The 13,474-nt window shown below is 45.4% G+C and overlaps 1 protein-coding gene across 1 annotated transcript; it reads right to left on the bottom strand.

The window, feature by feature from the left end:
* Positions 1-440: 440 nt before the first annotated feature.
* Positions 441-11,653, bottom strand: LOC143838530 (mitochondrial amidoxime reducing component 2-like). Its single transcript, XM_077339951.1, has 7 exons — positions 11,165-11,653; positions 9,219-9,392; positions 6,967-7,129; positions 5,872-6,012; positions 4,871-4,932; positions 4,532-4,603; positions 441-1,812 (listed from the first exon to the last, which is right to left on the bottom strand). Exons 1-7 carry the CDS (start codon positions 11,425-11,427, stop codon positions 1,686-1,688), a joined length of 1,002 nt encoding a protein of 333 aa, XP_077196066.1. The 5' UTR covers positions 11,428-11,653; the 3' UTR covers positions 441-1,685.
* Between the last annotated feature and the right edge of the window lie 1,821 nt (positions 11,654-13,474).

Raw genomic sequence — 13,474 nt, 5'->3', positions numbered from 1 at the left:
GGAGCTTGTTGTTACACGTGTCTTGGGGTAGGAGGTAGAAATCCGTTGAAATGACAGTATCCTGTTCCTCCTCCAAAGACGGCTCTTTCTCTCTCTCTCTCTCTCTCCCTGCCAAGTATTCCTTCCCTATTCATCCCCCCTGGACTTTGACCCCTATGCCACGTTTCCAGTGCCGGGATCACTTTTCTAGATTTGTTTGTGGAAATACATAAAAGTACCTGTAGGCAGAGATTGTGTTTCCATCAGTAAATTAAATCCAGGTATGTGGGCTAAACTGATATGACACTTTTGACTTACTAGCAACAAAAGGAGGCAAATCTACCTTAAAAATGGGATGCTGAGATTTTCAAAACCATATAATGTGGTTAGTCATGCATACTCACATGGAGAGAAAGCATCAAAACTAAAACAGTCCTAGATACATAGCAACACAATACATGTAGGAGAATAACCTTTTTTAATTCATGCATGCACACTTCTATAGATACAATGGCATGGAATACATGTCCATATTTATAGGCAAACTGTAAGTAAATTAACATACAGTTTACTGAAAATGTTTAACAATTTCCAGACAAACAAAAATAACAACCTATTTGGATTCAATTTCTGGGATTGAAGTGAGGGGGGAGATACAGTGGGGTCAGTAAATATGTCAAAATGTGACAGTTGTGGGCAGATATATAATCAATTGCTGACAACAGTTTAGCCAAGCCCTTACGCTCCATTTGGCCTCTTTCAAGCATGGAGGCATGTGTGTAAGCGGGAAGGATTTAATCCCATTCAGGCATTACTCAACTGGATGCATGACGGGTGGCAGTGAGGTCAGTGTGCAAGGTGTGCAATCTCCCCCAATCCCCACCACCTGTATGATCAGTTGCCATTCAAACCAGTTCTAACAGAAGCAATATAAGCACACGTGCAGCAGTGTTCCCTCTAACCTGTGCAGGTGAGTGACTGCTCAGTAACTCAGGAAGTCCCACTCAGCAGCAATCTGGAGCTCCCTTATACATTTAATTTCTTGAGAGCACTGCTACTTGAATATATAATGAGTTTGGGAGAAAATTGTTGTCTTGTTGAATGAATACTTTGAAAAAACAAAAAAAACATACTAAGAAACATTATAAAATATATTTATTCTTTGCCTATACAATATTATTTCTTGCATTTTAAGATTACAGCAGTGCTATTCTGCCAAGGATGTGAACTGCTCCACTCAGTAGGGGGGGAAATTAGAGGGAACACTGAGGTGAAGTCACCCTGTACCAGAATTACTCACTGAAAAGATCCAGTTAAAGACTTCCAACATCACAAAGGGTTGGACTCTCACATTCAATGGACTGAAAAGGGTAGCTTGGCAAAATTGATGCAGAAAGTCCATTTGTGCATAAGTCTTTTTTAGTCATTACATTTCCAGAGTGCCTACTATGCAAACTGGCAGAGAGCTTTGTACAGTCAACCCAATATGTATGATCAGCCTTTTGTCCAAACGGGAAAATGTATATCTGTTCTGGTTTAACTATGCACTCTGATCATTTTCCAGAACATATGTTCACATGTACCTAAACTGGAATAAACATGTGGCACCCAATTCAGATAAAATGATTGTCACACATGTTTTCCTAGTATGTGCAGTAGGAAGTATTAAAAGCATAATGACTGAAAAGTCCCATACATATCTTCAGTCAGTGGATTATCTTGTACACAGGGTCTCCAACTTGAATTACTCCAGTTCTATCAACTCCATAGAGATATCCAAATGGGGGCTCATTCTTAAAGTCATGTTGTTCAGAAGGATCACACTTACGGTAGCTGAAAACAAAGAAGGGAAAAAGATGAACCATTAGGGTTTTTTTTTTTGGGGGGGGGTTCTGAAGTCAAGAATCATTCAGAGCTGTGTTGCCATTGCCTGCCTCTGCATCACAACCCTGGGATTCCTTGGTGTCCTCCCATCCAAATACTAACCAGGGCCAACCAAAATATGATTCAGTTAAAGCAAATGTTCACATAAAATGCACAGCATCTAGCACGACAGTACAAGGACAGTGGACGCACATTCCCGTATGGCGTCACAGATTACATTATCTAGATTACAATGGCAGAATAATTTTGGGACTGTTAGTTTTCTAAATCTAAACGAGTTGTGCACAATAATAATATTTTATTTTTATATCCTGCCTTTCCCTGGTCAGTTGAGTTTGGGTAACATCAAATTTGAAAATAATACAAAATAAATTACATATACAATAATTAGAATTTTAAATTTGGATTTTAAATTACATTTAAACCACTTCCTCTTTACAGTTAAAATCTTTCTGAGAAGGGTTAGATGGATAAATTGGTTGGATGGTTTCTTAAGCAGGAAGGGCCATGTCTTCTCAATGTTATCTCCTGGCTTCAACCATGGGGCTGGTGGAACAGCGCCATCTTATAGGCCCTCCAGAACTCTTTAAGGTCCCAGAGGGTCTGGGTTGGGCACTTCGGCATCCAAAGCAACCGGCCGCTACCTGTGTTCCACCAGGTTGGGGCCGAAGCTGCAAAAGCCCTGGCTCTGGTTGAGGCCAGTTTTATTCCTTTGGATCTGGGGGCCCTGAGATGATTTTGATTGCTCAGTCTCAACATTCTTTGGAGGACTTAGCAGAAGAGGTGGTCCCATAGATATGGAGGTCCCAGACCATTTAGGGCAGGGGTAGTCAAACTGCGGCCCTCCAGACGTCCATGGACTACAGTTGGCAGGGGCTCATGGGAATTGTAGTCCATGGATATCTGGAGGGCCGCAGTTTAACTACCCATGATTTAGGGCTTTGAAAGTGAGAATAGAACCTTGAATCTTATTTGGTCCCCAATCTGAAGCCAGTGCAACAGACACAATGTGTGCCCTCTGTTAGGTCCCAGTGAAGACTCAAGCCACTGTATTCTGGAACAGTTGGAGTTTCCAGAGCAGCTTTAAGGGCATCCCTGCCTAGAGCGAGGAACAGAAGCCTAGACTGGAGATAAGCATTATGTGGATCCCAGTGACTAGGTCAGGTGCCTAGAGTTAAGGTGCAAGTTGTTGTGCCTGGCAAAGGTGATCACATGCCTGGTGAGTAACATTTGTGACCTGGGCCTCCACGGAAAAGGAGGCATCCAGAATCACAGCCAGGCTTTTGACATGTCACACAGCAGCTACATTTGTATCAGTTTAGCCCTTTGGTACTAAACCAGGGCATGATAAGTGCTCAATGAAAAGAAGATACTTTCTTTCTTCCCCCTCTTTAAAATGTGAGAGTCAGTGAAGTGACACTGTACAATTGGCAGTGTAGCTAAGTGTTCCCATAGGTTGAACCATGAGGAACAGAAATAGGAGGAACATGTTACAAACACTTCTGTGCTTATTTAGGAAGAGAACTAATGAACTTCTAAAATCCCTGTCAAATCTTCCATGTAGATGCACTTAGAGCCAGCTTGGTGTAGTGGTTAGGGGTGCGGATTTCTAATCTGACAAGCCGGGTTTGATTCCCCACTCCCCCATATGCAGCCAGCTGGGTGACCTTGAGCTCGCCATGGCACTGATAAAACTGTTCTGACCGAGCAGTGATATCAGGGCTCTCACAGCCTCACCCACCTCACAGGGTGTCTGTTGTGGGGAGAAGAGAAGGCGAAAGTAAGCTGCTTTGAGACTCCTTTGGGAAGAGAAAAGCAGCATATAAGAACCAACTCTTCTTCTAAAAAGCATGCATTCCTTTTAAACGTCCCAGCCCATTCCAGTCTCACAGTACCTGTCTCAGACACAGCACTTCCCTTTGGAGCTGGCTCACATGTAGAATTGTAAATCATCAGTTACTGAGTAATCATGTATGAAACCAACCTAAAGTATGAAGGCTCAGTAATAAAGAAACCCTTCCATGGACCAGTTTCCTCTTAACAAATTAACTTGGACACTTCTAAGGTTCCCTGGACTGATTTTCCTCTTGCCACTCCCTTTAACCAATACTTATCAGCAGCAATTAGATTTTTTTTTTAAATTACCTATTTATTCTACACTTTACAAGATCTTGCAGTTTCATGGGGTCAAGAACAAGCCTGCATCACAAGGACCACTCAGCTCAGACCTGGTCAGCAATGCCAATGGTGGGCATCATCTCACTCATTGCCCCGGGGGGAGGGGGCAGCACAGGAAGAAGGCAGCTGGTGAGCTGAAGCCAATCACTATAGTTGCTGAAGGGTCTGATTCAAGAAACTCCTTCATGGTTGGTAGAATTGAAGGGGCTTGGCACTCCTTTTCCCTGCCCATGCACAGCTTACTGCAAGCTTTCCTGGTAAGTGAAATGGCAAGTTCACCTCTCATTAAATGATATGACCTTCCACATGTAACATTGGAACCGTGAAAGGCTTTCTCACGTACAAATAGCAACCATTTGATCCTGAACTTCATGGTGCTGCACACAAGCATATTGAAGCACACTAATTACACTTATACTGGTCAATGATCATAATAAAGTCTAACCTAAGCCCACAAAGTACACAAAACAAATAGTAATACATTTACTACCTTTTCAGTGTTTTTAGTGGTTCCTTCTTATCCATAATCCCGGTGTCTGGATGAACTTTTGTAAAAATACACCTGCAGTTACAGAAAATATTAAATTAAGCTGTATATCCTATTAACATACTCCCTCAAGAATAGTCTTCACTCATCCAATGAGGACCAATTTTTAGTTACTGAATACAGAGGATGTTAGCCCTCAAAATCCATCACCTGAGGCCACCACACCTCATTCCAGGATGGGCCCTGTTTGAGGTAGGATAGAAATCTAAATTCAAGAAATACTCAAAACGATTTGCTGGCATAAACCCAAATGCTGAAGAGACAAATGCTTGATACTCTTACCTGGGACAACACATGTGTCCTCCCAACTTCACCTGACCAATCAATAGCTCAACCCATGCATCCTAAAGAAATACATAACGGCCACATGTTATAGCAGGACTCTGAAAAGGCAGCATAAAAGTATCCCAAATAAAAGAATCTAAATGATTTAGACAAGTGTTTTCATTTTAACCCATCACGACCCCATGGACAATGATCCTCCAGGCCTTCCTGTCCTCTACCATTCCTCAGAGTCCATTTAAGCTCGTACCAGCTGCTTCAGTGACTCCATCCAGCCACCTCATTCTCTGTCGGCCCCTTCTTCTTTTGCCCTCAATCGCTCCCAGCATTAGGCTCTTCTCCAGGGAGTCCTTCCTTCTCATGAGGTGGCCAAAGTATTTGAGTTAGTAGTAAGATTTATTATGGTTTATACCAGGCAAGTATTTGAGTTTCATCTTTAGGATCTGGCCTTCTAAGGAGCAGTCAGAGCTGATCTCCTCTAGGGCTGACCGGTTTGTTCGCCTTGCAGTCCAAGGGACTCATAAGAGTCTTCTCCAGCAACAGAGTTCAAAAGCCTCAATTCTTTGACGCTCAGCCTTCCTTATGGTCCAACTTTCACAGCCATACATTGCAACTGGGAAGACCATAGCCTTGACTAGACTAAAATATACTATATTAAACATTTAAAATAATTACAAATGAACTTGTGTGGGTGTGGAGAAAGGCAAACAAATTGAAAACAACTGAATTTAAAAACAAAGCAAAATATAACTAAAGAAACCCTTGCTCATAAATGGGGAACATGAGGGAGGGAAGACATGAAAAGGCAAGTCTGAACTGAACCAGGAGCCTTTGATCATATTATAAAAACGGAGATACTTATTGCCCAATATGATAATTCAAGCTACACACCCTGTTTTCAAGACCTTCCTTTCAGAGACATGAAGGAGGAGTATGTAGCTAAGAACTAAAGATTTTGAATGCAGTATTCCCAATACATATTTTAAGAACAGATTGCTTACCTCTTCATAAGGAGCACAACCTGTAACAACTATATTTGGCCGGAAATTGTTTATTTTGATTTTCTTCTCTAACCGGGCATTGAGGTCTTCCAATGAAGCTTCAGAAATTAACAAGATTGGACTGCCTTCAGCATAGGCAACCTGTACACACACATGCAAAGAGTTCTGGTGTTGAACTAGCTTCTGCTGGGGAATGAAAATTGCCTAAGTTTTTACCAAGCTGTAGAATCATTCCATGCAACCTGAAAAAATGTCTTCTAGTAATTATATCCTAGTAACTGCTCCAAAGAAGAAATAACCCCATTGTTCATTTCTTAAGAAACAGAAGTCAAACTCTAAACACTCTGCAAAATCATGTCAGCTAAAAAAAATGGCGATAATAAAAATAGTACTAAGGTAGTTAACCCAAGCTAAGGTCACGATTTGGGCAACTCATACATCTCTTCCTCTGGAATCAATGGAGCATCACATTTCTTAACTTTGGCAGGGTAAACATCTCTGCTTTCCTTATTTTAGTTCATTCATAGCAATAAACTAAAAGCCATGGTAGTAAAAATAGTCCCAGGATGCAAAAGTATCGTGCAACAAAGGAATACAAAAAAGATATCCAAACTTGGCACCATTTCTAAGAAGAGTGTTCTTAGTCTTGCATACAAAGATCAAATACTGATGGCAAACATGCCCGACACCTGTATTTCTCCAACTTGTAAAGAAGCAGAAAACAGATGTAAGACAGAGGTCTTCCGCTAGGTCTAGGGCTGAGGCCAGGGCATGGAAGATCAGATGGGCCCCTCTGGAAGATACTGTCACCAGGCTAGATCATCACTGCTGGTGGTTGTCAGCATGCGTAGCCCCCTTGATGCATCGAGACGCAGCCGCTATTGGCTGTGGGGATGGGAGATAGTTTTGCTGCCAGGATTTAATGGGGATATTGTGTGTTTTATGTGGGGTTTTTATCATGTAACCCACCATAAAATGGCTGGCCATGAATGGCGAGATATAAAGCCAACATAACAGCAACAGCAACAACAACAACAACTGGCAGTCCAAACACATTAGGGGGGAAAATGTTTGGGGGAGAAATGGGACTCTTACTTCATCTGTAGGAAGGAAAACAGGCAGGAAATCAACTGGTTTCCTTGTCTTCATATCTGTTTCATAATGGACCAGTCTGTAAGGCTCTGAGTTTAGGAAGGTTGTGATCCACTGAGCTGCTTCATCTCCACAGTCCCTGCCTTCACCCTCAACTCCAAAGCGCCTATAGGACCACAGAAATGTACCCACACATGCCCTTTTAAAGTTGTACATTTAATACAATACTTCACAACACAAAATTACCTTCAAACCATTTTGTCTGCTTTCCAGACATTGCTTTTTACCAAAATCGTGAATGGCAGTATCATCCTACACAGAGTTACACTCTGCATAGCCCATGGACCCCAATGGACTTAGATAGGGGTGTCAGGCTAGGATGGCATTGTGGATCACTATTCTACAGAGAAATAAGGAGCAGAAAAGAGAGAGAGATGTAATGATAAAGATTAATAAATGACTTTGCTGGATCGGCCCAGTGGCCCATATAAGTCCAGCACTTAGGATGTACTTTGTGTACATGTAAGAGATACAGAGACAGAGAGAGAGAGCACACTTTCACTCAAATGTACGCATACAACCTACATGCAGCTTAGTGTTTCCTCATCTAAATTGAAGAAGAGTTCACAGAATCATAGAATCATAGAGTTGGAAGGGGTCATACAGGCCATCTAGTCCAACCCCCTGCTCAACGCAGGATTAGCCCTAAGCATCCTAAAGCATCCAAGAAAAGTGTGTATCCAACCTTTGCTTGAAGACTTCCAGTGAGGGGGAGCTCACCACCTCCTTAGGCAGCCTATTCCACTGCTGAACTACTCTGACTGTGAAAAACTTTTTCCTGATATCTAGCCTATATCGTTGTACTTGAAGTTTAAACCCATTACTGCGTGTCCTCTCCTCTGCAGCCAACAGAAACAGCATCCTGCCCTCCTCCAAGTGACAACCTTTCAAATACTTAAAGAGGACTATTGTGTCCCCTCTCAACCTCCTTTTCTCCAGGCTGAACATTCCCAAGTCCCTCAACCTATCTTCATAGGGCTTGGTCCCTTGGCCCCAGATCATCCTCGTCGCTCTCCTCTGTACCCTTTCAATTTTATCTACGTCCTTCTTGAAGTGAGGCCTCCAGAACTGCACACAGTACTCCAGGTGTGGTCTGACCAGTGCCGTATACAATGGGACTATGACATCTTGTGATTTTGATGTGATGCCCCTGTTGATACAGCCCCAAATGGCATTCACCTTTTTTACCACTGCATCACACTGACGGCTCATGTTTAGTTTACAATCCACAAGTACCCCAAGGTCTCGTTCACACACAGTGTTACCTAGAAGCGAATCCCCCATCCAGTAGGCATGCTTTTCATTTTTCTGACCCAGATGCAGAACTTTTGTTGTTGTTATGTGCGAAGTCGTGTCGGACCCATCGCGACCCCATGGACAATGATCCTCCAGGCCTTCCTGTCCTCTACCATTCCCCAGAGTCCATTTAAGTTTGCACCTACTGCTTCAGTGACCCCATCCAGCCACCTCATTCTCTGTCGTCCCCTTCTTCTTTTGCCCTCGATCGCTCCCAGCATTAGGCTCTTCTCCAGGGAGTCCTTCCTTCTCATGAGGTGGCCAAAGTATTTGAGTTTCATCTTCAGGATCTGGCCTTCTAAAGAGCAGTCAGGGTTGATCTCCTCTAGGACTGACCGGTTTGTTCGGCTTGCAGTCCAAGGGACTTGCAAGAGTCTTCTCCAGCACCAGAGTTCAAAAGCCTCAATTCTTTGACGCTCGGCCTTCCTTATGGTCCAACTTTCACAGCCATACATTGCAACTGGGAATACCATAGCCTTGACTAAACGCACTTTTGTTGGCAGGGTGATGTCTCTGCTTTTTAGGATGCTGTCTAGATTTGCCTGCAGAACTTTACACTTAACTTTATTAAATTGCATCTTGTTGGTTTTTATACCCCACTTCATTCTCCCCTAAGGAGTCTCAAAGCAGATCACAATCTCCTTCGCTTCCTCTCCCCAGAACTGACACCCTGTTAAGTAGGTGAGGCTGAGATAGCTCTGACAAAAAATGCTCTGTGAGAACAGCTCTATCAGAGCTGTGAATAGCCCAACATCACCCAGATGGCTGCATGAAGAGTGGGGAATCAAACCAGGCTCGCCAGACTAGAAGTCAGTGCTACACCAAGTTGGCTCTGGGAGAGATCATGGTAAACAGATAGCTCCAGTGTTCAGGTTGCAAGAAGAAAAACCACCTACTACCGGCAACTGCAGATGGAATTTGTTCTGGGTAGTTCAACAGGAATACTCAGTGTTTTCATTCCTGGGGCACTTAAGGTTAAATGGCCAGCTTCACAGGTTACAGAAACTAGCACCAAGCGAGGTTCCTGCTTAGCAGACAACATCCGTCCATCTTCCTTGATCACAGTCCAACACCTGACATTTAGAATAAACACAAGTAATGCATATTAAAGAGTTACAAACTCATATTCCATACAGATACCTCAATTGTAAAATGCTACATTTTTAAAAATCATAATGTGTGAGCAGGGGGAGGTGGCATGGTATGGTCCAATCTCGTCAGCTCTTGGAAGCTAAGTAGGGTCAGTACTTGGAAGGGAGACCACCGAGAAAGTCTCTCCTTCTCATTTGCCTCGAAAGCCCCTTGCTGGGTCAACACAAGGCAGTTACAACTTGACAACACTTTATGCACAACACACATATGTACAGTAGGCAATATCAGGGCAGAGACACCGAGCATACAATATAAAACTAAGAGGGAGAATGCTAGTAGCAGCATTATTGTGCCTTGTAGGAAGCAAGATGGGATCTAGGCTCCCAAGACATTTGACAAATCCTTTGAAAATGGAGTCTTCTGGACCAGTGGTCCCCAACCTTTTTATCACTGGGGACCGGTCAATGCTTGACAATTTTACTAAGGCCCGGGGGGGTGGGTAGTCTTTTGCTGAGGGACATCACCACCGCTGCCTGAGCCCCTGCTCCATTTGCTTTCCCACCGGCACCCCTGACTTCCCGCCGCCCACTGGGGGGTGCTGCCAGCAGCAGCTGCGCAGTGCCATGCTGAGAGGGAGCCCCAGCCATGGTGGCCGCTGGTGAGCACCAAAGGTGAGCTGGCGGCAGAGTAGCAGGGCAGCCCTTGAGGCAGCAGCTGGGGAGGAGGACGAGGAGGAGCCGCGGCCCAGTACTGACTGATCCACGGACTGCTACCGGTCCCCGGACCGGGGGTTGGGGGCCATTGTTCTGGACGATGTTTCCTCATTTGGGGTCTAATACAAGGACAAGGGAGTTATAACTTCAGTTTTGCAACTCTGGTTACTGGTACTTAGGGCCTGGATAAAGGAATGTTCTCAGTGTGTGCAGCAAATATACGGGAAATGTTCCCAGGTGTTGGACAGAAAAATCAGATGGAAATCAGCCAACGTTGTTTGGGCTATGAAGCAGCCCTGACTAGCCTCACCTTGTCAGTGCCTGGAAGGTAATCAAGGACAGTACTTGGGTAGGAGACAACTGGGCTGCTAGGCAGAGGCAGGCAATGGCGCCTCTGCTTGTCTCTTGCCTCAAAAACCCCAGGAGGTGGAACTTTATGGGGTCACTGTATTTTGGCTGTGACTCAACAACACACTTTACCTTACCTATAAACCTGGAAGAAGAGTTGGTTTTTGCACCCTGCTTTTCTCTAAGGAATCTCAAGGCAGTTTACGATCTCCTTCTCTTCTTCTCCCCACAACAGGCCCCCTGTGAGGTAGGTGAGACTGAGAGAGCTTTGGGAGAACCGTGACTGCACACAAAAGCTTGTGCCTCAAATAAAACTTTGTTGCAGCTGCTGCAGCTGGACTCTACATTAGGTTTGGGGGAGGGGAGCGTAAATATGGCACGCACAGAATTTATTACATGGATTTTGTTTCATGCACGTCTTTGGAGTGCCAGCACTCAGTCCGATGTCATTGACCATGAGGGAAGTCTTTACTCAGTCCCCAAATAAACAGAAGCCTCAGGACTGAGTTTGAGAGTTCACACCTGTATCCGGCCTCCTCATGCAAGTCTTAAGCTCTTGCAACAGATGTGATCTGCGAAGGTCCAGGGGAGCCTGGCAGGGCCCCATGGTAATTGTAGTCCATCGACTAGTCCAGGGGCCAGCGGGAAGGTATCTGCCTCTCATTGACTGCCCCTTCCCTGCCTATCCTTACCTGTCGCGAAGATCCCCTTTGCGAAGGCCCAGCCGGGTCACTTCGGCCCGCTGCACAGGCACCCCCCGGCAGGACTTGATCGGGTAGATGAAGAGCTCCGACACCGACCCCACTCGCACGAGTTCTCCACGAGTTCGCCGTCGACCCCAGGCCGCCGCCGCCGCCCCCAAAGCCAGCCCCGCGGCAGTCGCAACGGCGCAGAACCAGGCGAACCGCGGCAGCAGAGGCCACCCGCGAGGGGAAAGGCCGGCGGACCCAGCCATGGTCAGGCAGCAGCCTGCGGGCAGAGCGCGCCCTTTGGCCGGGGCCCCACGGAAGGCAGCTCCTCCCGGCCACCGACCTTCCACCGACTGGGAGCGAAGGCGAGGAGCCTCCCCAGGAGACCGCGGGCGCCCTTTCGGTCCCTCGCCCCGCGCACATGCCGCACAGCCTCCCGCCCCCTCCCACGAGCACTTCCGAAACACCGACGCGCCTCTCTCCTGAAACCTGAAAGACTAAACCGGGGGGGGGGGGCAGAGTTTTCCGGAGCCCCCGGTGTCAGATGCAGGAAGTGTCCATACCCGGGGCCGCGAAGATCTGCCATTCTTGATAGCCCTTTCCCTAATATCTGTGTGATTTGGGACAGGGTAAAAGCCTGCAAAAAATACTGGGATGCATTCCGGACACTGGAGAACAATATTTTAGAAACGAAGAAGTGTAACTCTCACCCCTTTATCCACCCATTCAGGGCCAAAGTGCCTCTGGAACAGGCATCAAACAAATAACAGATCCTCAAAAAACTGTGGTACATATTTAAGGCACTCCAGAACAATATTTTGGAAATCAAAACCCAGAAATATTGTCCACAGATTAACCCTTTCCAGGACAAAATGCCTCCAGGATGGGAGGAAGGGGAAGAATTGTTCTATAGTTGTGGCTGCATTCCAGCCTGGGCAGAGGTTTCCAGAGAGGTGCTGGGTACTTGTTGCTTATCGGTTCAGGAGTAGACAGAACAAATCCTGGTCAACTAGAGGCTTCAAATTCATAACCCTTCTTCCTGGAATGTGAAGCTTCACCAAACTTGCTGGTCATGTAGGGGGCATCCTGGAAAGAGGCACTGCAAGTAAGCGTATGGCTTGTCTGCATTTAGAGTCCCCAAGCATTGTTCTGGAGGGCCTTTGACATGTGCCACTGCTTTTTTCCAGGACTATTATTTCTTTGATGCCCATTCCAGCCTGTTATGGGGGTGTTCCAGAGACATTTTGCTCTGGAAAGGGTTGATAAAAGTGCAGTAGTTCCCATTTTTCATCTCAAAAATATTATTCCCAATTGTGTGTGATGCATCCCACTGTTTTTTGCCATACTTTTGTTTGTTTAATGCCTGTTCCAGACTGTTCCAGGACAGTTCTGAGGCTTTTTGGCCTGGGTAAAGGTTTACCAAGGTGCAGGATTTCTGCCTTTTAATCTCTAAAATATTGCTCCCACATGGGTATAATGCATACCACTGTATTTGTGCTCCTGTTGTTCATTTAATGCCCATTCCTGTCTGTTCTGGTCCTTCCAGTTTGTATGTTGGTTGTAGTTCTTGGTGTTAAAGTTGTCTCCTCGTAAATAAACAGATGTTTTGAGCCAGCTTGTCTCTGAATGGATTTAAGAATAATCTCACCAGGGAACCCACAGCCAAAGCGGGGCATCACACTTGGATTGGATTTTTCTTGTCTACGTTCCTAGGTTGCCAACTCCAGGATAGGAAGGGAGGTGGAACCTGAGGGTTGCAGGATTTGGAGATGGATGGGTTTCAGTGGGATATGATGCCACAGCGTCCATCTTCCAAAGCAGCCATATTCTCTAGCTGAACTGATCTCTGCCACATGGAGATCAGTTGTAATCCCAGGAGATCTCCAACCACAACCTGGAAGTTGGCAATCCTAGTCCTCTGAACCAACTAGGCTCTTAGTCATAATAATGCCCTAATATAATGGGGCCTGAGGTATTGGAGGTGGGGTGTAACTCCCCCCGTCAATCTTATTTGGCTTCAGCTTTGTTTTTGTAAGATCACAATAATAATACAAAGTTTCTGTAATAGTGGACTAGAAGACACTCCATAAGAAAACTATACACAATCTGTGTCCAATTTGCATCCATTGAGTGGCAGAACAGCTGGAGACCTCCCTCTATAATAACTGATCTCCAGGCAACATTAACATCCCCACTTCACCTGGCGAAAATGGCTGCTCTGGAAAGTGAACTCTGTGGCATCATACCCCCCCCCTGAAGTTCCTTCCCTCCCCAAACTTCACTGCCTCCCAGCCATAGTCTCTTCACCACCCA

This window comes from Paroedura picta, chromosome 1, assembly GCF_049243985.1.
Source record: "Paroedura picta isolate Pp20150507F chromosome 1, Ppicta_v3.0, whole genome shotgun sequence".
Taxonomy (NCBI): Eukaryota; Metazoa; Chordata; class Lepidosauria; order Squamata; family Gekkonidae; genus Paroedura; species Paroedura picta.
The sequence above is the reverse complement of the archived record's forward strand: the minus strand, read 5'-3'. Positions and strand labels throughout refer to the sequence as shown.